Source organism: Ovis aries, chromosome 2 (genome assembly GCF_016772045.2).
Source record: "Ovis aries strain OAR_USU_Benz2616 breed Rambouillet chromosome 2, ARS-UI_Ramb_v3.0, whole genome shotgun sequence".
In the NCBI taxonomy this organism is placed as follows: Eukaryota; Metazoa; Chordata; class Mammalia; order Artiodactyla; family Bovidae; genus Ovis; species Ovis aries.
Window position 1 is genome coordinate 183,139,773 of NC_056055.1, and position 22,053 is coordinate 183,161,825.

The 22,053-nt window shown below is 41.3% G+C and overlaps 2 protein-coding genes across 5 annotated transcripts in view; both read right to left on the bottom strand.

The window, feature by feature from the left end:
• CCDC93 (coiled-coil domain containing 93) overlaps positions 1-22,053 on the bottom strand; it is a 107,586-nt gene that overhangs the window by 47,002 nt on the left and 38,531 nt on the right. For all 4 annotated transcript variants that reach the window (XM_042243955.2, XM_027965027.3, XM_042243954.2 and 1 more), the window contains 4 exons: positions 19,314-19,350; positions 16,243-16,335; positions 15,921-15,971; positions 14,985-15,071 (listed from right to left, as the gene is read on the bottom strand). In XM_042243955.2, the coding sequence (XP_042099889.1) occupies positions 14,985-15,071; positions 15,921-15,971; positions 16,243-16,335; positions 19,314-19,350 (268 nt within the window). The remainder of the gene's footprint in view (positions 1-14,984; positions 15,072-15,920; positions 15,972-16,242; positions 16,336-19,313; positions 19,351-22,053) is intronic.
• LOC105609873 (large ribosomal subunit protein eL42-like) lies at positions 4,567-14,555 on the bottom strand. The gene has a single exon (XM_060411167.1). It carries the CDS (start codon positions 8,982-8,984, stop codon positions 8,670-8,672), a length of 315 nt encoding a protein of 104 aa, XP_060267150.1. The 5' UTR covers positions 8,985-14,555; the 3' UTR covers positions 4,567-8,669.

Sequence of the window (22,053 nt, forward strand, 5' to 3'; positions counted from 1 at the left end):
CCTCCACCTACAGCCCCACCTTCTGCCAAGGTGAGAGCTGCCAGTATATCTCTGAGGAAAGACGTGACTTGCTCTGATGTCAAATCCAGCTCTCCCACCAAAGGTAGTAGGTACATGCAGTCTGTATAGGAACACACACATAAAGACACCCTTCATGACTGCAATAGGTAACTGTTTCATGTAAATTCATAGAAGAAGAGAAACTTAAATAAAATGAGAAGGCAGAGGAGCTGGTCTCAATTGAGAGAGCAAAAGAAATCCCTGGGAAAAAAAGAAATACAAATAAACAAATTACCAGATAAAGAATTCAAAGCATTAGTAATAAAAATGCTGACTGAATTATGGAAAAGAATAGATTAATACAGTGAAAATTTTAACCAGGGGCTAGAAAATATAAAGAATGAGTCAGAAATGAAAAATATGATAACAAATGAAAAACACACCAGAAAGAATGAAAGCAGACTAAGTGATAAGGAAGACCACAGAAGTGATCTGGAAGACAGAATTACGGAAATCATCCAGTTAGAACAGCAGAAAGAAACTAAATATGAAAAAATGAGAGCAGTTTAAAAGATCTCTGAGATAACATCAGGAGTTATCAACATGGACATTAAGGGATATCAGTAGAAAAGAGAGAGAAGGGAGCTAAAAATATATTGATTAAATTATAGCTAAACATTCCCAAACCTGAAGAAGGAAAGATATCAAGGTACAGGAAGCACAGAGGGTCCCAAACAAGATGAACTCAATCAGAACCAGTGAAGATATAGCATAATTAAAATTGCAACAGTTAAAACTAACGAGAGAGTTTTAAAGGCAATAAGAGAAAAACAGAGTCATATACAAGGGAACCTCCATAAGGCTATCTGCTGAGTTTTCTGCAGAAACTCTGCAGGATAGAGGGAGTGGTATGATATATTCAAAAATGCTGAAAGAGAAAATCCTACAACCTAGGATATGCTACCCAGCAAGTTTATAATTTAGAACTGAAGTTGAAAGAGAGATAAAGAACTTCTCAGACAAGTAAAAACAAAGAGTTCATCAATACCAAACCTATCCTAAAATGTTAAAGCACTTTCTCTAGAAGGAAAACAAAAGGCTACAACAAAAAGTAAGAATGCATAGAAAAGGAAAAATCCCACTAGGAAAGGCAAATATATAGTGAGGGCTGAGGATCATTCACTTAAATAAGCTAGGATGAAGGTTAAAAGACAAAAAACTGTAAAAGCAACTATGACTACAAACAATAGTGAAGGGACAGACCTAAAGATGTAAAATGTGACATCAAAACCACAAAATGTTGGGGGGGGGAGTAAAAAATTCTTTAGAATTTTCTAGATTCTTTAGAATGTGTCTGAACTTACATGACTGTAAGTTTAAAACAAGTAGATATAGTTGGAAGCCAAGGTATATGAACCCCATGGTAACCACAAATCAAAAGCTTGCAATAGATACACAAAGACTAGAAGGAAACACAAGCATACCTTTAAAGAACAACAAAGGAAGAAATAAAAAGAGAAGAACAGAGAAGAACTATAAAGATAATAGGAAAACAAGTTACAAAATAGCGATGTATGTATAAGTACATACTTATCAATAATTACTTTGAATATCCATAGCCTGGGGCTTCCCAGGTGGCACTAATGGCAAAGAACCTACCTGTCAATGCAGGAGATATACGAGACACTGGTTTGATCCCTGGCTCGGGAAGAATCCCAGGAGGAGGAACTGGCAACCCACTCCAGTATTCTTGCCTGGAGAGTCCTATGGACAGAGGAGCCTGGCGGGCTACAGTCTACAGGGTCACGCAGAGTTGGACATGACTAAAGTGACAGCATGCATGCACGGATCCATGGACTAAATGTACCAGTCAGAAGACACAGGGTAGATGACTGGATAAAAAAACAAACCCAGAACAAAACTCATCTATGTACTGTTTATAAGAGACTCACCTTACAGCTGGAGACATACACAGACTATAAAAGTGAGGGGAGAAAAAGACATTTCATGCAAACAGAAATGACAAGAAAGTAGGTGTAATGATGCTCATACCAGACAAAATAGACTTTGAAACAAAGTCTCTGACAAAAGATGAAGAAGGGCACTGTATGATGATAATGGGATCAATACAAGGAGAGGATATATGTTAACAGATACATATCCTATATAAGAGCACCTAAATATATGAGGAAAATATTAACAGACACAAATGAAGAAACTAACAATAATACAACAGTAGTAGACTTTAGCACCCCACTTATATCAATGGACGGATCACCCAGAGAGAAAATCATTATAGTAACAGTGGTCTTAAATGATATAACCAACCAATTGCATGTAATAGGTATCTACAAGACACTCCATCCCAAAGCAGCAGAATACACATTCTTTTCAAAAATACATGTAACACTCTCCCAAGACAGATTACATGCTAGGCCACAGGTAAGTCTCAACACCCTAAGAGGACAGAAATTGTATAAGCACTTTTTTCCCCCACCACAATGGTATAAAACTAGAAATAAATTATAGAAAGAAAAATAAGAACAGCACAAACATGTGAAGACTAAGCAACATGCTACTAAAAAACCAATGAGTTAAAGATAAACTCAAAGGGAAAATCAAAAGAAAATGGAAATACAACTTTTACTGCAGCAAAAGCAGTTCTAAGAGGGAAGTTTACAAGAAACAAGAAAAACAGGTCTTCTCCAAGAAACAAAAAAAGTCTCAAATAAACAACCTAGCATGTAAAGGAATCAGAAAAAGAACAAAGTCCAAAGTCAGCAGAATGAAGGAAATTATAAAGATCAGAGAAGAAATAAACAACATAGAGATCAGAAGAACAATGGGGGTGGGAATCAATCAAACTAAGAGCAGTCTTTTTTTCTTTAAAAGATAATCTTAACTGAATACATTTAGCCAGGCTCATAAGGAAGAAAAAAGAAAGAGGACTCAGATAAAATAAGAAATTACAAAGAAGAAATAACAAATGATGCCACAGATATATAAAACTCATAAGAGAATGGTATACCCAGTTATATACAAACAAATTGTACAACTTAGAACAGACAAGTTTCTACTAACATACAGTCTGCCAAAACTAAGTCAAGAATAAATAATTTGACAGACTACTTGATATGAAATAGGAAACAAACAAACAAACAAAACACCTCTGTAAACAAAGGTCAGGACCAGGTGGCTTCACTGTAGAATTCTACCAAACATACAAAGAACTTATACCTATCCTTCCTGAACTATTCCAAAAAAAATTCAAGGATAGAACACTCACAAATTCACTCTATTAAACCATCTTTATTCTGCTATCAAAACCAAAGACACTATCAAAAAAGAAAATTACAAGCCAGTATCTTTAATGAATGTAGATGCAAAAATCCTCAGTGAAACATCAGGAAACTGAATTCAACAATATATACAAAGAACCATACACTGTGATAAGTGGGATTTACTCCAAGATTTTAAGTATGATCCAACATTTGCAAATCAATGTTATAAACCACATTAACAAAAGGAAAGATGAAAACCATAGGATCATAGACACAGAAAAAGCTCTTGACAAAATTTAACATTCATTCATAACAACTCTCAAAATGCGTATAAAGGGAATATATATCAACACAATAAAGGCCAGTTATAACAAACCCACAGCTAACATCATACATAATGGGAAAAAGCTGAAAGCCTTTCCCCTAAAATCAGGAAGATGACAAGAATGTCCACTCTTACTACTTCTATTTAACACTGTATTAAAATCCTAACCACAGCAATCAGACAAGAAAGAAAGAAAGAGAAAGAAAGGGTGAGGAAGGGATGGAGAGGGAGACACAGACAGAGAAGGAAAGAAAGAAAGGGCATCAAACTGGAAGGGAAGATGTAAAATTGTTATTATTTTCAAATGACATGGTACTATATATAGAAAATCCTAAAGTCTCCACCAAAAAACTATTAGAACTAGTAAGTGAATTCTATAAGGTTTCAGAACACAAGATCAATATTCAGAAATCTGTTGCATTTCTATATGCTAATATGAATTATCAGAAAGTTAAAAAAAAATCCCATTTAAAACCACATCCAAAAAAGTTACCAAGGAATAAACTTAACCAAAGAGGTGAAAGACCTGAATGCTGAAAACTATAAAACACTGAAAAGGGAAAGTGAAGATGATTTAAATGGAAAAGATATCCTGTGCTCTTGGATTGGAAGAATTAATATTATTAAAATGACCATATTACCCAAAGCAATCTACAGATTTAATGTAATCCTTTTCAAAATACCCATGACACTTCCACAGAACTAGAACGAATAATTCCAAAATTTATATGGAACCAGAAAATACCCCAAATTACCAAAACAATCTTGAGAAAAATGAACAAAGCTAGAGGTATCACGCTCCCCAACTTCAAATTATGCTACAAAGTTACAGAAATTAAAACAGCATACTACTGGTATAAAAACAGACACATAGATCAATGCAACAGAACAGAAAGCTCAGAAATAAATCCACACACCTATGATCAATTAATCTACAACAAAGGAGGCAAGACTATACAATGGCTTTTAAAAGATTCTTTACAAGTAGTTCTGGGAAAACTGGATAGAAACACGTAAAAAAATAAGATTAGAACATTTCTTAACACCACATGCAAAAATAAACTCAAAATGTATTAAAGACCTAAATGTAAGACGTGAAACCATAAAACTCCTAGAAAAGAACATTGGCAGAACACTCTTTAACATAAATCATAGCAATATTCTTTTGGACCTGTTTAAGGCAAAATAAATAAATAAAACTAAAAATAAACAAATGGGACCTCAGCTCAGTTCAGTTCAGTCGCTCAGTCGACTCTGCAACCCCATGAATCACAGCACGCCAGGCCTCCCTGTCCGTCACCAATTCCCGGAGTTCGCTCAAACTCATGTCCATCGAGTCGGTGATGCCATCCAGCCATCTTGTCCTCTGTTGTCCCCTTCTCTTCCTGCCCCCAATCCCTCCTAGCATCAGAGTCTTTTCCAATGAGTCAACTCTTCGCATGAGGTGGCCAAAGTATTTGGAGTTTCAGCTTCAGCATTAGTCCTTTCAATGAATACTCAGGACTGATCTCCTTTAAGATGGACTGGTTGGATCTCCTTGCAGTCCAAGGGACTCTCAAGAGTCTTCTACAACACCACAGTTCAAAAGCATCAGTTCTTCGGCACTGAGCTTTCTTCACAGTCCAACTCTCACATCCATACTTGACCACTGGAAAAACCATAGCCTTGACAAGATGGACCTTTGTTGGCAAAGTAATATCTCTGCTTTTGAATATACTATCTAGGTTGGTCACAACTTTCCTTCCACGGACCTAATTACACTTAAAAGCTTTTGCACAGCAAAGGAAACCACTGACAAAATGAAAAGACAACTGTCGGAATGGGACAAAATATTTACCAGTGATATGATCAATAAGGGATTAGTGTTCATAATACATAGACAGCTCATACAACTCAATCTTTTTTTAAAAAACCCAATTAAAAAATGGGCAGAAGGTCTGAACACACATTTTCTCAAAAAAGATGCACAGATGGCTAACAGGCCCATGAAAAGATGTTCAACATCACTATTAGAGAAATGTAAATCAAAACCATAAAAAGCTATCACCTCACATCTGTCAGAATGGCTATCATCAAAAAGCCTATAAATAACACATATCAGGGAGGATGTACAGAAATGGGAACCCTTGTACACTACTTATGGGGATGTAGACTGGTGCAGGACCTATGGAAAACAGTATGGAGGTTCCCCAAATGCCTAAAAATAGAACTACTATATAATCCAGTAATTCCACTTGTGGGTATATATCCCAAAAAACCATAAATGTTAATTCAAAAACGGTACATGCACCTCAATATTCACAGCAGCATTACTTAAAAGTCAAGATGTGGAAGCAACCTGAGTGTCCATCAACAGATGAATGAAAATGATGTCAGTGTATATACACATTCACACAAAGGAGTGTTCAGTTCATTCAGTTCAGTCGCTCAGTCGTGTCCAACTCTTTGCAACCCCATGAATCACAGCACGCCAGGCCTCCCTGTCCATCACCATCTCCTGGAGTTCACTCAAACTCAGGTCCATTGAGTCGGTGATGCCACCCAGCCATCTTATCCTCTGTTGTCCCCTTCTCCTCCTGCCCCCAATCCCTCCCAGCATCAGAGTCTTTCCCAATGAGTCAACTCTTTGCATGAGGTGGCCAAAGTACTGGAGTGTCAGCTTTAGCGTCAGTCCATCCAAAGAACACCCAGGACTGATCTTTAGAATGGACTGGTTGGATCTCCTTGCAGTCCAAGGGACTCTCAAGAGTCTTCTCCAACATCACAGTTCAAAAGCATCAATTCTTTGGTGCTCACTTTCTTCACAGTCTAACTCTCACATCCATACATGACTACTGGAAAAACTATAGCCTTGACTAGACGGACCTTTGTTGGCAAAGTAATATCTTGGCTTTTGAATATGCTATCTAGGTTGGTCATAATTTTTCTTCCAAGGAGTAAACATCTTTTAATTTCATGGCTACAATCACCATCTGCAGTGATTTTGGAGCCCCCCAAAAATAAAGTCTGACACTGTGTCCACTGTTTCCCCATCTATTTCCCATGAAGTGATGGGACCAGATGTCATGATTTTAGTTTTCTGAATGTTGAGCGTAAAGCCAACTTTTTCACTCTCCTCTTTTACTTTCATTAAAAGGTTCTTTAGTTCTTCACTTTCTGCCATAAGGATGGTGTCATCTGCATATCTGAGGTTATTGATATTTCTCCCAGCAATCTTGATTCCAGCTTGTGCTTCATCCAGTCCAGCGTTTCTCATGATGTACTCTGAATATAAATTAAATAAGCAGGATGACAATATACAGCCTTGACATACTCCTTTTCCTATTTGGAATCAGTCTGTTGTTCCATGTCCAGTTCTAATTGTTGCTTCCTGAACTGCAAACAGATTTCTCAAGAGGCAGGTCAGGTGGTCTGGTATTCCCATCTATTGAAGAATTTTCCACAGTTTATTGTGATCCACAGAGTCAAAGGCTTTGGCATAGTCAATAAAGCAGAAATAGATGTTTTCTGGAACTCTCTTGCTTTTTCCATGATCCAGCAAATGTTGGCAATTTGGTATCTGGTTCCTCTGCCTTTTCTAAAACCAGCTTGAACATCTGGAAGTTTACGGTTCACATACTGTTGAAGCCTGGCTTGGAGAATTTAGAGTATTACTTTACTAGTGTGTGAGACGAGTGCAATTGTGCAGTAGTTTCAGCATTCTTTGGCATTGCTTTTCTCTGGGATTGGAATGAAAACTGCCCTTTTCCTGTCCTGTGGCCACTGCTGAGTTTTCCAAATTTGCTGACATATTGAGCACAGCACTTTCACAGCATCATCTTTCAGGACTTGAAATAGCTCCACTGGAATTCCATCACCTCCACTAGTGTTGTTCTTAGTGATGCTTCCTAAGGCCCACTTGACTTCACATTCCAGGATGTGTGGCTCTAGGTGAGGGACCACACCTCGTGATTATCTGGGTTGTGAAGATCTTTTTGTATAGTTCTGTGTATTCTTGCCACCTCTTCTTAATATCTTCTGCTTCTGTTAGGTCCATACCATTTCTGTCCTTTATTGAGCCCATCTTTGCATGAAATGTTCCCTTTGTATCTCTAATTTTCTTGAGAAGATCTCTAGTCTTTCCCATTCTGTTGTTTTCCTCTATTTATTTGCTTTGATCACTGAGGAAATCTTTCTTATCTCTCCTTGCTATTCTTTGGAATTCTGCATTCAAATGGGTATATCTTTCCTTTTCTCCTTTGCTTTCTGCTTCTTTTCTTTTCACAGCTATTTGTAAGGCCTCCTCAGATAGCCATTTTGCTTTTTTGCATTTCTTTTTCTTGGGGATGGTCTTGATCCCTGTCTCCTGTACAATGTCACAAACCTCAGTCCATAGTTCATCAGGCACCCTGTCTATCAGATCTGGTCCCTTAAATCTACTTCTCACTTCCCCTGTATAACCATAAGGGATTTGATTTAGGTCATACCTGAATGGTCTAGTGGTTTTTCCTACTTTCTTCAATTTAAGTCTGAATTTGGCAATAAGGAGTTCACGATCTGAGCCACAGTCAGCTCCCAGTCTTGTTTTTGCTGACTGTATAGAACTTCTCCATCTTTGGCTGCAAAGAATATAATCAATCTGACTTTGGCGTTGACCGTCTGGTGATGTCCATGTATAGAGTTCTCTTTTGTTATTGCAAGAGGGTGCTTGCTATGACCAGTGTGTTCTCTTGGCAAAACTATTAATACTATGTATAAAATAAATAAGCAATAAGCGTACCTTGCATATCAAGGATACATTACAGCCATTATTTTGTAATAATTTTAAAAGGAGAGCAGTCTATAAAAATATTGAATCACTACACTGTATACCTGAAAGTAATATAATACTGTAAATCAACTATATTTAATAAAGTGTTTTTAAAGTACCTGACAATGATACGGAACTTAGGGTGGATTCTTTTTTTTTTTTTTTTTTGATGGCACTTTTATTTCCCTTCCAAAAAAACCAACTGAAACTAAATGAAGTAAACAATCTCAAATTTTTATTGTCTTTATAATAAAACAAAATATCAAACTCAAAACTAGATCACTTGGCCCTTTCTCTTTTTATCACTTCCCAGCTCAAAATGCTTGCATCTCTTAATAGCCAGCATGCTCTTCAATCTGCAGTTGGGCTCAATGCATTCAAGACTCAGTACAATCTTCTTTGTAGTTTTAGCCTTTTTCCAGAAAATCGGCTTAGTCTGCCCACCATGCCCACTCTGCTTCCGGTCATAACGCCAGTTTCCCTGGGCACACAGAGAATCCTTGCCCTTCTTGTACTGTGTCACTCTGTGGGGCTGGCGCTTCCCACACTTCTTACACAAAGTCCGGTGGGTTTTTGGAACGTTCACCATGTTTGCGAGAGCAGTAACGGCACGGAAACAAAGCAGGGTAGATTCTCCTGATTCCCCAACAGACCTGCGATCTACAAAATGGTTTCATATCCTGTCTCAGGGAGACGCTGACCAGGAAAGACTTAGCTGCATGAGTCAAAATGGTGTACCGCTGGTTAGCACGTCGCATTGAGTCAGAGTCCCTTCCTGCCCTTGCCTGGCTCTGCTTCCTTCCCCTTCCTTCTGGTATAGTAGAGTGGAAGTACTTTGGGGACAGCCAAACCCTTCGTTTTCTGCAAATCACACTACTAGATTCCTCTTCCCTCTGACAGTGAATGATAAGATGCAGTAAGCATGTTAGACAGCAGTACCACAAGGCACAGCGATGACTCAGCAAGCACATTCTCGGAAGGGTGCACCTTCTGGAAACAATCAGAGATGGAGCTCCCTGGCTGGACTCTGTCAATGCTCATAAATTATGTACATGGAAGCTTCTTTGTGTTCTTCTTCCCTATTGCTTTACAGGAACCATATTAAATTGAGTTACACATCTCAGGGACTTGCTTTGAAACACATGAATTAGGTACCATTTTATACTATTATAAGAACTGCTGAACTTTACCAGTGAAAGAGAAGCCTGCATATGTTTTTCACTTCATTTTTATTTTTCAGTGCCTGCTGACCATCCAATGACTTGCACCAAGCACACTGTTTGATTCATTTCTGAGGCACAAAATCATTTTCACACTTTCATCTTCCAAAAATTATTGTTCCTTTTCTTCACTAAGCAAAAATTCATCCTGATCTCAGGCCAATTTGAGTTTCTTTCAAGTTCCACCAAAAGGCTTTCCTCTTGAGCATTCTTCAATTCCATCTTTACTTTCAAGCATTTCATTACTGAGGCCCTGAAGGTAGGGGCATGGATTTTTAGATGAATTGCCTTATTTCAGTCCAATTTATGGCAATAAGATTAAAGAGAAAAACAAACACACCATGGTGGACAACTCTGACAGAGCCCCACAGTCTCTGCAAACATGGTGGGATGAATGTGACCGCATGCACATCAATACGTCACATAAAACTAACGTGTGGAGGGGCTTCACTTGCTGAAACAAGTGGTGAGGTTGGAGAGGCACAGCTGGCAAGGGCCTGAGGGCAGTCTCTAGCTGACAGCCAGACCCGCTGACCTCAGCTGACAGGTGCTGAAGGACTGAATGCGGCCAAGAACCATGTGAACTTGGAAGTGGATCCTTCCCCAGTCAAGCCTCAGATGAGACTACTGCCCAGGCCAGCACCTTCACTAACTTTTTAAGAGTCTGAAACTAAGGACCCTGCTATACTGTGCCAAACACAGAAACCATGAGATAATATACTATGTTATTTTAGGCCACTTATTTGTGTACTATTGCTATGTAGCAACACATACTAAATTCACAGAGAAAGAGAAAAGCAACCCCTGACATTTGAGAGCCAATCTGGTAGTCTCAGCAAGACCCTGGTGTTGCTGGGAGCTGGGCTGCATTCACACTAGGCTTTTGTGTTAAATATAAATAACTCCAGAGGACATCAACATCAGACAGGGTCACAAGGATCAAGGAAAAAAACATGACCACTCTGTAATGTTCGTAGTATATGGGCAAAAACATGAACACTATTCAAATCCCCTAAATGATCAAACATCCCCCTATACTGGCTAACATGAACATGGAGCTTTACCCGTGATTCTTTTCCCTTGGTCCATAGAGAAGATTTCTTTAGATACTCATTCACTGAATTATCCCTCCTCAATGCATCTAATACAGAGCAAAGCTCTACTTTCTCTAATCTTCCTCTAAATCACCTAAAAGAAGTCTGAATCCCCTAAGTCTTTTCTAAGGCCTCCTTATTGAGATGCTGTATGATTCCCCACTGCTGTGTGGTCTCCTTCACTACAACCAGTAATAAGCCCAACTTGTCTAACTATGGGTGTGTTCCCAGGGATCTTTGACTGGAGGACACTGACAACAGCAAACAAAGCAAATTAAGAAAAACAAAAAGCAAACATGACTTTTTCATGGTAGGTGCATAAAAACAGAAGCATAAACCAAGGAAGCAAGAAAATACAGAGCTTAAATTAGATCTAAAATAAAATTAACAAAACAAAGTATCTCCAAATGAGTATAAAGAAATTATCTGATAAACAGTATTAAGGTAAGTGGATAGGAGCAGGAAAACTAGATGGATCCAGATTGTGGACTAAATAAGAATGAACTCTATGTAGCATAAAGGATTAAACATAAATAAAAAATTATGAGCTGAAATGTAATGAATTACTTATCAGATCAATGTAAAAAGAACACTGCCATTTTGAAACAAAAAGACTGATCAATTTGGGTACCAATACCTTGCATGAAAAGAAAAGCAATAAACAAATCAAAGAACAGCCTGAGAAATATGTGCATCACTGTGACAAAATATTTAAATCTAGAATAGAGATTTTAATCAAATTTACAAGGAAAACATCAGATACCCGAAGGATAAGTGAGTAAAGGCTTCAACAGATCAGTCAAATAAGCAGAAAATAGAGCAAACACAAACATGCAATCATGTTCAAGCCACTCAGTGGTCCAAAGAGGTACTATTTTATAGCCACTAAGGCAGCAAGTTAGACAAATGAACAGAGGGGGAGACGCTTGGATCATCCTGGAAGCCCCTTCATGGAGGCAGTATTTTATATTGCCACAACTTATTTATAAAGCAACACAGAGGGGTCAGAATCCAATCTTTAGACTCCTAGGAAATCTTTCCAAAGAAACCGTTTGTTCAGATTTTACAAGAGGATTATCTATAATGGTAAACAAAAGTCTAACAATAAGGAAATGTTTAATGAATTGTGCTAGATTATCTAGTATTCACATAATTATGAAGACTAGAAACATGGAAAATATTTAGGACTTAATGTGACCCAAAAAATGCAGTTTATAAAAGTATAAATAAAGGTTACCATTAGCTGCATGGCTATAATGTGCCCCAGGCACTGTTTTGGGCATTTTCGTCACATTTCACTTAATCTTCACAATACCCTGCCACCCTGCTAGGAGAGTTACATTATTCTCATTTTATAGATGAAGATACTAGGGCAAAGTGATTAAATAAAGTGGTCAAGGTCACAGAGCTGGGAAGTTGAGGAGACAGACATGAACCAAGATAGGACTCCAATGCTGTATTTGTAACTGCTCTGTTTTACCTCTTTTACACACACATGATGGCTGCAACTAGGTGCCACCATGGGTATCTGGGACACATACTGGATTAAATATGCAAATGTGAAATAACTGTGATACGGGAATAGGATTAAAGTCAATTTAATTACAAAAGCCCTCATCTTTAATGATATATGATCTACCCAATACAAACAACATTATCAAGCAATGAACTGCTGCTGCTGCTAAGTCGCTTCAGTCGTGTCTGACTCTATGCGACCCCGTAGATGGCAGCCCACCAGGCTCCTCTGTCCCTGGGATTCTCCAGGCAAGAACACTGGAGTGGGTTGCCATTTCCTTCTCCAATGCATGAAAGTGAAAAGTGAAAGTGAAGTGGCTCAGTCATGCCCGACTCTTAGCAATCCCGTGGACTGCAGCCTACCAGGCTCCTCCGTCCATGGGATTCTCCAGGCAAGAGCTGCTGAAGTGGGTTCCCACTGAACTCCAATTCCATGAGAAGTTTTAATTATATGTCTGCGTGTGTGCTCCGTCACATCTGACTCTTTGCAATCCCATGGATTGTAGCCTGACAGTCTTCTCTGTCCATGGAATTTCCCAGGCAAGGATACTAAAGTGGGTTGCCATTTCCTACTCCAGGGGATCTTCCTGATCCAGGGATCACACCTGTGTTTCCTGCATTGGCAGGGGATTCTTCACCATTGAGCCACTAGGGAAGTCTTTTAATTATACACATCCTTTGAAAAAGACCTGTCCAAAACTACTTCTAATTTCATTCTTTTCAGGCAGGGCAGAACAGAAGGACAGAATACAGAATACAGCCATCAGATCACTGCACAAGGGTGAGGGAAGGGCAGCCCAGGGATACAGCAGGAAACATGGAATTGCAGAGCTGATGGGGAAGACAAGTTAGCTTCATGACTACCAGGCAAGGACGTGTGTACTAAGGAGACCTATTTGCTTCCCCTCTTATAATAATCTAAGCTCCTATCTACTTAAAGTGGGCAGGTATAAGATAAAAGTCAGAGTCCCCGGAGGAAGAGCAGTGAGTACCCCGTATGTTTGTCTTTCTGTAAAAACTGAATCAGTGATGCTATGTGGCAACCTAAGGGCAGGTACAAGCTCACCCCCTTGTCATCCAGGTGTGTGTGTGTGCTGACAGCAAAGCAAGACACTTCTTCTCAGGGCAGTGAATTAATCACTCTTGTCCACAACTATGTCTTTAAGTTTTTTGATTCTACTGGTAATTTCAGGATGACCTAAATCCTTGGTCAAATGTCAGATGACACTCTAACCACTGTCACCTTTTCTAGGTGGTAAATTAAAATAAGAGGATGCTTTGGATACTATTAGGCTTCCCTGATAGCTTAGTTGGTAAAGAATCTGCCTGCAATGAAGGAGACCCGGGTTCAATTCCTGGGTCAGGAAGATCCCCTGGAGAAGGGATAGATTACTCACTCCAGTATTCTTGTGCTTCCCTTGTGGCTCAGCTGGTAAAGAATCCACCAGCAATGCAGGAGACCTGGGTTCGATTCCTGGGTTGGGAAGATCCTCTGGGAGAAAAGAAAGGCTACTCCCTCCAGTATTCTGGCCTAGAGAATTCCATGGACTGTATAGTCCATGGGGTCGCAAAGAGTTGGACACAACTGAGCGATTTTCACTTCCTTTCACTTTGGATTCTAATATGAAAGTTGGATCAGAAAACCTATGTTAAGAAGCACAGACTTTGAGGGTGGGGAAAACAAGAGAACCCCATCCCTAGACATTCTATGCTGTTTTTTCTTAAGTTGACTTGTAACATGAGTTTTTATTTTTATTTCAACTTTATTTCTACTTCTGGAAGTGAGCTCACCAACAAAAGTTTGATTTCCATCCTTCACCATATTACTGACCCCCTTTACCCATTTCACCCTCCCTCTGTCCCTTTCCCCTCTGCTAAACACTACTCTGTACCATTTTACTCAGTCTTGCTCAGAAAGCCCTTCACTTTGTGTGAGATGACCACTGTTGTGCTTAGAGCTGATTATAACTCCCAGATTACAGGTGACATCCACTGTCCAACTACATCATCTATGCAATCTCTTCAGAAGACCATTGCACAGAGGATCAGGGCAGAACTCATTTGATATCAAGGCTTTTGAGACAGGGAAAGCGAAAGTGGATGCTTGAACAGACATTAACGTTTTAGGCGGGCAGAGGGAGCAGGGTTGGGGAAGGGAGGGTGTGAAACAAGGCCCTGTAAATCTGATTTTACTGATACTATATCTCGGCCAGACCAGAATCAGTTATGTGCAAAATGATTAATCACTGTCTCCCTGAAATATTCAAGGTCTTGCTGCCTATTCTTAGGATGGAAAAAAAATCTAATGCTGAAATATGACTTTCAGGCTTTTGCTCATTCTATACCCTTTTAATAAAGCAGGACACAAAATTTTGCCTTGGGCTTGGCTGAGTTATGGGGTTTATCTCCTAAGTGGCAAAGCTTCATCCCTCAGCCTCATCCACCAAACTGTGCCCAAGTTATAGGAAGCCTGCTAGAGAAGGAAAAATGTGGGTGCTGTCCCTAAGGCATCCATCTATCAGATGCAATAATTGCTCCAAGAGACAGGTTTTCTCTTTATATTTATAGAAAAATAGTCACTGCAGAAGAAAATGAATTTAGCTAATGGGCAAATGTGGATGGCACTGCATGGTGGATATTCTGACAAACGTGGCTGATGAATTACAACTTGCCTCCATCACTGCTGGGAGGGGTAGGGAAGCAGAAGGACAAATTCTTGGGCATTATTGAGGCGATGGCTTCAGCTGGGTCCCCACCTACCTTTTCTGCATACTCAGACACGATCTGCTTGATCTCGGCAGAGCACAGGCCCACGATCTGGCCCACGGAGCTTGCGGTCAGCCGGCTCTGCAATCACAAGGGAGGGTGTGCCCTCAAGGACATGCACTGGCTTTCACACACTGGAAACCCTGAGCATGACTACAGCAAAACAGATAACATTCCTGGGGGAAAAGTAATTTGGCTTTTCCTCATGCATTCATCAACAAGGGAGAAAACAAGCCTCAGGACAAAGGTTACCTCACCTCACTCCCTCCTGAATCACTCAGCAAACTCTGTTAAGATTCTCCTCGGACCTTGGGTATCTCTAGAAAATCATTCTCCACCATATACACCCCATCCCACTGTTTTTGTTGCTGAGGATCACTAAAAAGAGCCTAAAGGGAACTTGGCAGGCATAGGACTCAGAGGAAGAAAGTGGAAATCGGAAAGGAAAAGGGATCTTAGAATTCTTGAACTATCTCCTGTCACAGGTCTTTCTTGCCATAAAGAGGAATTCTCTTTCAAAGCACCTGGATAAACCTTCAGGACAGGTCGTGAGCTCTGAGAAGAGAGAATATAAATTCGATGCCCTACCATCTACCCAGATGGTATAGGGAACAAACAGGAGACAGGGGCTCCTGTGGCCTGAATGCCACATGTGGTTGTGGACAAGCAGGGCTGAACCACAGCTCTCCCACATGGGTCCTGTGATGCCATCCAGCTGGGACATCCTGTCTTCACAAAGGTCCTTCAGGTCTCCCTCCGAGAGGTTCCCGTGAATGGCAACACTGTGCATGTATAAAAAGTTCCCCAAAGAAAGATCCCCGGAAACAAGAAGCAGAGTGCTAAAAAGAGAGGGCCCTCCATGGCAGAGCAGGTTGGTTCCAAGTCTCCCTCTCCATACCGCGCCCACCCTAGTGGCCATGCCCGCCTCACCTCCGCATGCGCCATGGCGGTCATCTTGGTCATCAGGGACTGAATACGCTGCTAAAAGAGGAATAGGGAGAAGCGGCAGTGAGCAGGTCTGCCCACAAAAGGCTTAAGCTGGGTATCTAAACAGGGCTTTTCAATGGAATCCAAGGGCCATTTTACCCAGGCTCATTTTATGGTGAGTTTCATGCGAAGTGATGGAAGGAGACTGAAAACTGTGAAAAAACAGCCAACGGTAGCTGGCCATTCTGGAAAACTGGAGATGAAAGTGACATTTCTCCCCAAAAGATTTATGCAGAAACCCTAGAGGGCCACACAGAGCACTCACCTCTTCAGCAGCTTGAAGCTCATCCTCCTCGTGGGCATCAGCTTTTCCTGCAGTCAAGAGCCCCGTCGGAAGTGCTGCTTTCTTGTCCTCAGCCTGGAAGGGAAGATGCGAAAACTGCAGCTAAGCACTATCAGTGGAGACAGTAGAGAAAGGGTAACACTGCAAAGAGCCATAAGTCAGTGAAAGAAAACACACAGATCTGGACAAATGACCCAGCCCCTGGTAAAGGATGCAAAAATCCAGAGACTTTAACCTCCACTCCAACCACATGCCAAGCAGGTGGAGTCTTGGGCCTTGCTCAATGCCTGCCTCCACCTCTGAACTACTCGCTGATTAAATTCCTATCAGGCCATACACCTTTGCCAGACTTATCCATGCACTGTGATTGGGTCTTCCCCTACTTTAATTTCTTTAAGACTAGATCACTGCCTTTTTTTCAGCTGAGGTGCATTAGCGGACATGAAAGCAATTTAGCAGGTATGCTGCTGCTGCTGCTAAGTCACTTTAGTTGTGTCCGACTCTATGCGACCCCATAGATAGCAGCCCACCAGGCTCCCCCATCCCTGGGATTCTCCAGGCAAGAACACTGGAGTGGGTTGCCATTTCATTCTCCAATGCAGGAAAGTGAAAAGTGAAAGTGAAGTCGCTCAGTTGTGTCCAACTCTTCACAACCCCATGGACTGCAGCCCACCAGGCTCCTCCGTCCATGGGATTTTCCAGGCAAAAGTACTGGAGTGGGGTGCCATTGCCTTCTCCATTAGCAGGTATGGCTGGCATCTAAATAGAAATAATAGAACATATTAGAGTGCATTAGAGGTAGTAAAGAGTACTGCTTTGTGAAACTTGCTTTTAGGGTTGCGTGTGTGTGTGTGTGTGTGAGAAACTTGCTTTTAGGGTTGCGTGTGTGTGTGTGTGTGTGAGAAACTTGCTTTTAGGGTTGCGTGTGTGTGTGTGTGTGTGTGTGTGTGAAACTTGCTTTTAGGGTTGTGTGTGTGTGTGTGTCTACTAAACCATGATGAAAACTGCTTTGTGAAACTTGTTTTGGGGGTTGTGTGTCTGTGTCTATTAAACCATGATGAAAATAACCCCTACTAACAAGAGCTGTCAACAAAGTTTGAAAATCGCTGATTTAAAGGATAAGACTCTAAGCTGCTTGTCCTGATGCTCAAGCTCCATGCTATAAAACCAGTTCAGGCTCAAAATGTACCACACTCAGGACACCTGGAATCATGGCTGCTCCCCAAGCCTGCGCTATGAGTCTAGAGTTCTTGGTTTTAGCTCCATCTTTGCCATTTACAAGCTGTTGATCTCAGATTTACCTTCTCTGGATATTAGGATCTCTTGGGGTTGAATGAGAGGATTGGCCTCAGATATCCCTCTGAGACCATCCCAATTCTGGGATGTGCTTCTATAACAAGCATATGACTGGCTCCAGGAGCTGGCCTGAGCACTTGTATATATCTGCAGGGGATAAGACTTCCAGTTCAAATGTACCATCTAACACAAGAATGATAGTCAAGGCCAATGTGAATAATATTTCATGGACATCTCATAATTTTTTCAACCATAATCAAACTGCCTTATTTCAGAATACAGTCATATACACGGACATTCTTTTCAGACCTAAAATTATATATACACGTACACATCAAATTCTTATATACAATACAGTTACCCCATGACACTCTAATCCAGAAAAGCCTTGCTCTGGAGGAAATGGCTGTTTGGTTGAGTGAAAACACAAATGTGGAAATGAGAAAACCAAAAAAGATGTCATAATCAATGCATAAACGATTATTAATGATAATAATGATGACAGTTTACACTTAGTAAATGTGCACTATGAGTTGGATTATTCTACATCTTTTACATTTTAATCTTCACAACAGTGTTGTGAGATGGTACAACTTCTGTCCCCATTTTACAGATGCCATAAACTGAGGTGCAACAATTAAGTGTACTGACGGAAATCACGCAGTGAAGGGGAGGAACTAGCATTTGAAACCAGCCAGTCTGGCTTTAGAACTTATGCACCTCAGTGCCCTCTGAGGACTGAGACAATGACCACAGGAAGCATAGGGAGGCTGGGGTCAGGGAAGGCCTCCGGGAAGCCCTGGGAATGGGGTCTAGACAGAGGAGGGGCGGTGGGAGAATTGTAGGAGGAGCGGTGTCTCACTCAAGAAAATCTAGGGGTCAGGTAGGGGATGAGAGAACAGGTTTCCTGGACCTCAAGCTGTGGACTCTTTAAGAGGTCACCAGCCACTTTGGCCGGCATGTTATTATTGAAAAGGCAGTAGGTAAGAGCACAGGTTTTGATGTCACACAGACCTGGTTTCAGATTCTTTTTATGGCACTTTAGGAGCTGTGTGATCTTGGACAAATCACTGAGCCTCTCTGAACCTCAGCTTTTTGATCTGAAAAACAGGAATGAGTATCTTCCTCACAGAGTTGTTTAGCCTGACCAAAGGGCCTGAACACAGGAAAGGGTAGCACTATAAGATTTATATGCCTGCACTGCTGCTGGCAATTAAGAATCATGAATAGACACCGCTTCTCCTACACAAAAACATATATGAATGAAGAGAAAACTTTGAGACACCTTTATGAAGTTATAAAACCCCATTTTGACTTCCTGTTTTTTCTACTCCAGGCTTAGTACATAGCCAGCCTGTAATGTACACCACGCTCTCTCTTACTGCCAGCAGGCTGTTCACACCCATCTAGGGTGTCTCTCATCAGATGAGGATGCTCAGGGCCCCCCCCCCCCCATTTTAGAGTTATTAAAGCTCACGTTTGACCCTGGGGCAGTGATTTTCAATCACCCTTCACTTCCAGTCCCATGATGAGGAGTTGTCGCAGTTCCCCAACCTGCAGAGGCAGCAGATTGGGAATGCCAGGAGGGAGATGCAAGGATCAAAAGCAGCTGGTACACCCCTGCTGATCGGGTTGCTCAAGGACCAGAGCCTTGTTGTCCCATCCCTTTTGGGAGCCTGTCAGTGTCAGACAGAGGCAAAGTAGAGGGATACTTCCATATCTCAAATGTGCTTTCCCATTAGCCAAGCATTTCTTACCTTTTCTGTTTTGCTCTGGCGGCTAAATCCATATCTCCTGCAAGCCACAGAAGGGAGGAGCTCAATTATTACTCCAAAACAACAAAAAAAGTTGATCAAATGACTTTTAGTTGCACTTTTATATAAAAAGCACCAAAGAGAATTTTGGCTATTTGGTGACTAGAGAACATGTTTCAAGTGCCAAAACCACAAACATATTTCACTGTTTTTGAATAAAGGGCCCAGCTTCAATTTGCCACATAAATACTATCAATATAAATGGGAACTCTCCATGCAAAGCACAGCATTCTCTTAAAGTGTGATTACTACTGTTTGAATCGGGAACTGTACCGATCCATAGTTTAAGCTAGAAGCCTTAAAAATATCTGTATATGTGAATGTGTTTACTCAAGCTTAACATGCTCTCTAATGACTACTTTCATAACCTCACATCCAGCCCATTTTTTATTCTCAAACACAACCCAAGCACAATGCCAAAAGTGTTGTATGCTCACTTCACGCAAGTTTAAATTCAAAGACACTCACAAATGCACTTTAAACTAGCTTATTTTCAGGTTCTAATTAATATCTATTTTTTTTAAAGCAATACAAAAACCATTCGACCTTAAACAAAAGCCATAATGCAAAACACCCAAACTCACTTACCTTTAAATGGTTTATAAGGAAACAAAATCACACACAACCATTTAAGAAAAACAAATTAAGGGACCCTGCTCTGCCCTCACTCACAGTTCACCCCACTTGCTGGGTTGTGTGCTGGCTTCTGCCCTTGTCTCAAGCCTCCACTTCCACTCTCCCTCCCAATCCCTTATTCAACCTCCTACTGGCCTTATACGCATCTGGCAAGGCAGGGAACAGAAGCCCCCCTGGTGGGCACTGTCACTAGGGCTTCCCTTCCATGGACCCAGCTAACAACCGCTGAGCCTCACCCCAGCAGCTCACCTCCCCTGCTCCTGGGCATCGGTGCCCTGAGCAGAGTTCTGCGTATACTGTGCTATTCTCCTGTCTCCTGCTACCTTTCTATCCACTCCTCACATCTCAGCTTTAAAGCCACCTTTTCCTCTGAAGCATTCTCAGACTTCACTTTGGATGCTTTTGGTCATTTCCAAAAGTCAGTTCCAGTCAATCTGAAAATCTCAATCTAGGACCAATGCTTTGCCAGACATGTGATGAGTGTGAAGGGAAACACACACTTGGGCACAGGATTTCTCAGGACTGGGTTGACAAATCACAGGCTTAGTTTATAGTTGGGTCCAGTGTACAGAGTAGGTTGGATAGTAGAAAGTCAGGATTTAGATTCTTCACCCTGATGACAGCCAGCTCTGTGACATGGGGGAAACTGCTTCACCTCTCTGAGCTTATCTGTACCACCATATCTGTACCACTGACACGGGATTACAGACATGATCTCAAGCCCTGTTTAAACAGCTTCCATATGATTTCTATAAATTACCACTGACGGTATAGGACGGTTAGAAGGAGACACAAACTACAGGCTGTGTAGTTTGCGTTGGACACTAAACTACACCAGCGCTCTGCCCTGGCTGATCTATCCCTGCGCCTGTATGTGTTCCCCCTACTTTCTGATCAGCAATCATATCCAGCTGCCTGTTTGCATGTCTGCATCCTTCTCCAAGAAAATGCAGAAATCGAGAACCCAAATGTATCACCTGTCCTTGCAATAGGCTGTCTTATAACTGGAGAGACCAGAAGTCATTGCTGGGTACACTGTGCCCATCCACAGATCGACAGGCCCATAGTACAGGAGATCAAAGTTCAATTCTGAGTGTCCACCCAAATCCTATACAAGACCTTATGGCAGATTGTGTGAACTGGCTTAGTCATCTTTCTATACTGTACAGGCCAGAAAACCAACAGTTCTATTTTCCACATTCCCTTGTACCCAGAGTTCTGAATACTATTTAAGTTCCATCAATGAGATGTTATTGCTGGAGTTTTGAATGTGCAACAGTTAGAGCAGGAAACTGAGAGCATAAGGGGTTCACTGTGCTCATGGGGATCACAGCAGAAGTAACCTGATTCTGGGCCAGAAGCTGTGACAGTGGTTTTCTGATCTTGGAAAAAGCGGGTGGCTCTTTTGCCAGCAGCTGTGGTACCAGCTTCCCAGAACCACAGGCTACCTGCCAGCTTCTTGACCACAGAGGAAGCAGCAGCATCCTCGGCAGCCCAGATCTACTGTGATGCTTGGGCAGTAACCCTGCTCAGTCCAGATCACATGCCTTAACTCTTCCCATCCACCCCTGTAATCAATCCCTTCTGCTGGACCTAGTGGGCGGGTGCTGAGTTCTGAACCAGGGACTCAAACCAGCTGACCAACAGAGAGTCTCTCCAAAGTTTCCCACTCCTTGAACTGTCCTTGCACCCCGGGTATTCTTTTGTTTCCCAAGCCTTCATTCTCTGGAGACCTTTAAGGGCAGAAGACATACCCTCAGACAGGTAGGCCTTATCAAAGATCCAGGAACTTTATGGATTTTCCAAATAAAGAAGTAAACAACTAAATATGAGTAAATTCAATTCTCAGGTCCAAGCTACTTCTCCTTAAACACAGAAGCTGAGGAAGACTTTTCTGACTACCCCAAACTAGGCTTCTGTGCCTGTCCACCTGTATGCTCTCACTGTTTCCTCCTCTAACTGCTGCACTTTCAAAACTCCAGAAAATGTGTCTCAAGGGCAGAACCTAAATAGTATTAACAACTCTAGGTGCAAGGGAATACGGAAA